General features: G+C 42.4%; 1 protein-coding gene across 1 annotated transcript; it reads left to right on the forward strand.

Moving 5' to 3' along the window:
* The first annotated feature begins 396 nt into the window (after window positions 1-396).
* LOC125496534 (uncharacterized) lies at window positions 397-1,960 on the forward strand. The gene is made up of 3 exons (XM_057393982.1): window positions 397-519; window positions 603-1,799; window positions 1,901-1,960. The coding sequence occupies exons 1-3, from the start codon at window positions 397-399 to the stop codon at window positions 1,958-1,960; spliced, it is 1,380 nt and encodes a 459-aa protein (XP_057249965.1).
* The last annotated feature ends 284 nt before the right edge of the window (window positions 1,961-2,244 follow it).

Genomic DNA, 2,244 nt, shown 5'->3' on the forward strand with positions numbered 1-2,244 from the left:
AGTCTTTCTTAGTTATACTTTTAAGCGAAAACCCCCCCCATTGTTACACAATACACAGTTAACCTTGCCAAACCCTTCTTCCCGTGGATTCGAACCTTACTTCCTTATCTACGTTTGTGTAGGGTAGTATTGATTTATTTGCGCGTTAGCCGATACGACTTAGGCCTCGCCAAATTTGGCGCCGTTGCCGGGGAAGGCAACAAGTTGATTGTTATTTGTGTGTTTGTTTACTTTTATTGTTGGTGTGTGAACCCGTCTTATGGTTCACACCCGTGCTTCTCATATTGGATCTTTGTTGTTTGATTCAGAGATCGAAAGGACACTTTATAGCTTGAGAAAGGAGATTCGGGGTCATTTCCGTGAGTTACCTTTTACATTGGTACTGAGGAAGAAGAGATGCCACCTAGAGCTGATCCGACATTGAGGGAGCTTTCCGCTCCTAATCTGGACCAAGCACCATTGGCCATTCAATATCCAGAGTTTGGGGAGAATGTTACTTTTGAGCTGAAGTCGGGTCTTGTTCATCTACTGCCAAGCTTCCATGGTTTAAATGGGGAGGATCCAATCAAACATCTTGCTGAATTCCATGCTGTTTGTACTAGTATGCAGCCAAGGGGTTGACGGAGGATCAAATCAAACTGCGGGCCTTTCCTTTTTCATTGAAGGATAAGGCTAATGATTGGTTCTATCATTTGAGCCCCAACAGTATCAACACATGGAGGGGGATGAAGCAAGCTTTCTTGGAGAAGTTCTTTCCTTCAAGCAAGTTGAATGAGCTTAAGAGGGCCATTAGCAACATTGAGCAAGGTTATGATGAGATCCTTTATGACTACTTAGAGAGGTTTAAGAGGCTCATTGCTTGTTGTCCCTATCATGGTTTTGCCGAGAAAGATCTTGTGTTATACTTAGTTGGTGGGCTCCTTCCTGATGAGAGAAGGATGGTTAATGCTGCTTGTGGGGGTAACATTGATAATAAGACACCACAGCAAGCCATGGAGCTCATAAGTGAGTTTGCTGAAAGTTCTCGCACTTATTCTAAGAGAAATACCACTAGGGGAGTTAAGGCGGCAAGTTCTAAATCATCTTTGGAGTCGGAAGTATCCGACCTTAAGGGCATGTTCCGGCAATTTTTGGTCAGTGGCAATCAACAACAAGTGAAGGCTTGTGGTATTTGTTCAAACAACAATCATCCAACTGATTCTTGTCCGACTTTGCAAGAGGAAACCCGAGAGGTGAATGCCGTGGGATATCAAGGACAAAGGAAGTATGATCCATTCTCAAATTCTTACAATCCCGGATGGAGAGATCATCCGGCCTTGAGTTACAAGCAAGGGAATCCAACTCTTCAAGGAAATCAGAATTTTCAACAAGGTCATAACCCTCCTCCTTACATAGCACCATATCAAGCTCAAGGGAAATCCTCTAGCTCCAACTCAATGTCCACCGAGGATATGATCAAGGCCTTGGCTCAAAATGTGACTACTATGCAGTCCAACATGGTGCAATTTCAACAGGAGACAAGGTCTAGCATTCACAATTTGGAAACACAAGTGGGTCAAATGTCTAGTGTCGTGAATAAACTTGAGGCCCAAAGTTCGGGGAAGCTACCATCTCAAACCGAGGTGAATCCAAAGAAGAATGTGAGTGCCATGACTTTGAGGAGTGGCAAAGAGTTGGTGGATCTAGAGCCTAGCAAGAGCAAGGTTATGAAGGAGATTGAAACAAAGGAAGAGGAGGTAGAGGTTCTAATCCCAACAAAAGAAGTTGAGAAATTGGTGAGTCCTAGCTCTCACCAAGAGGTAAAATCTTTTCCGGATTTCAAACCGGTACCCCCATTTCCCGAAGCATTAAAGGACAATCGTAAGCTTGAATCTTCTAAGGATATTTATGAAACATTTAGTCAATGTGTCGTAAATATTCCTTTGTTAAAATTGATAAAAGATGTGCCTTTGTATGCTAAGTGGTTGAAGGAAATTTGTTCCATCAAAAAGAAGAAAAATTTAAAAGGGAAGCAAAAGGTGAAGGTTAGTGAACATGTTTCCGCCGTTTTTCAAAAGAGAATGCCAAAAAAATGCAATGATCCGGGCATGTTCACTATACCTATCACCCTTGGTAACACAAAGATTGATAGGGCTATGCTAGATTTGGGAGCCTCCATTAATGTGCTTCCTTTTTCCTTATATGAGTCCGTAGAACTTGGTGAATTGCTTCCTACTAATGTTGTCATACAATTAGCGGATCGGT

This window comes from Beta vulgaris, chromosome 4 (genome assembly GCF_026745355.1).
Source record: "Beta vulgaris subsp. vulgaris cultivar EL10 chromosome 4, EL10.2, whole genome shotgun sequence".
NCBI lineage: Eukaryota > Viridiplantae > Streptophyta > Magnoliopsida > Caryophyllales > Amaranthaceae > Beta > Beta vulgaris.

Coding starts and splice junctions, on each gene's coding strand:
- LOC125496534 (XM_057393982.1), top strand. CDS start 397: ATGCCACCTAGAGCTGATCCGACATTGAGGGAGCTTTCCGCTCCTAAT. Junction 520..602: donor TTGAGCTGAAGTCGGGTCTT/GTTCATCTACTG, acceptor TGTTTGTACTAG/TATGCAGCCAAGGGGTTGAC. Junction 1,800..1,900: donor GTCCTAGCTCTCACCAAGAG/GTAAAATCTTTT, acceptor TGAAACATTTAG/TCAATGTGTCGTAAATATTC.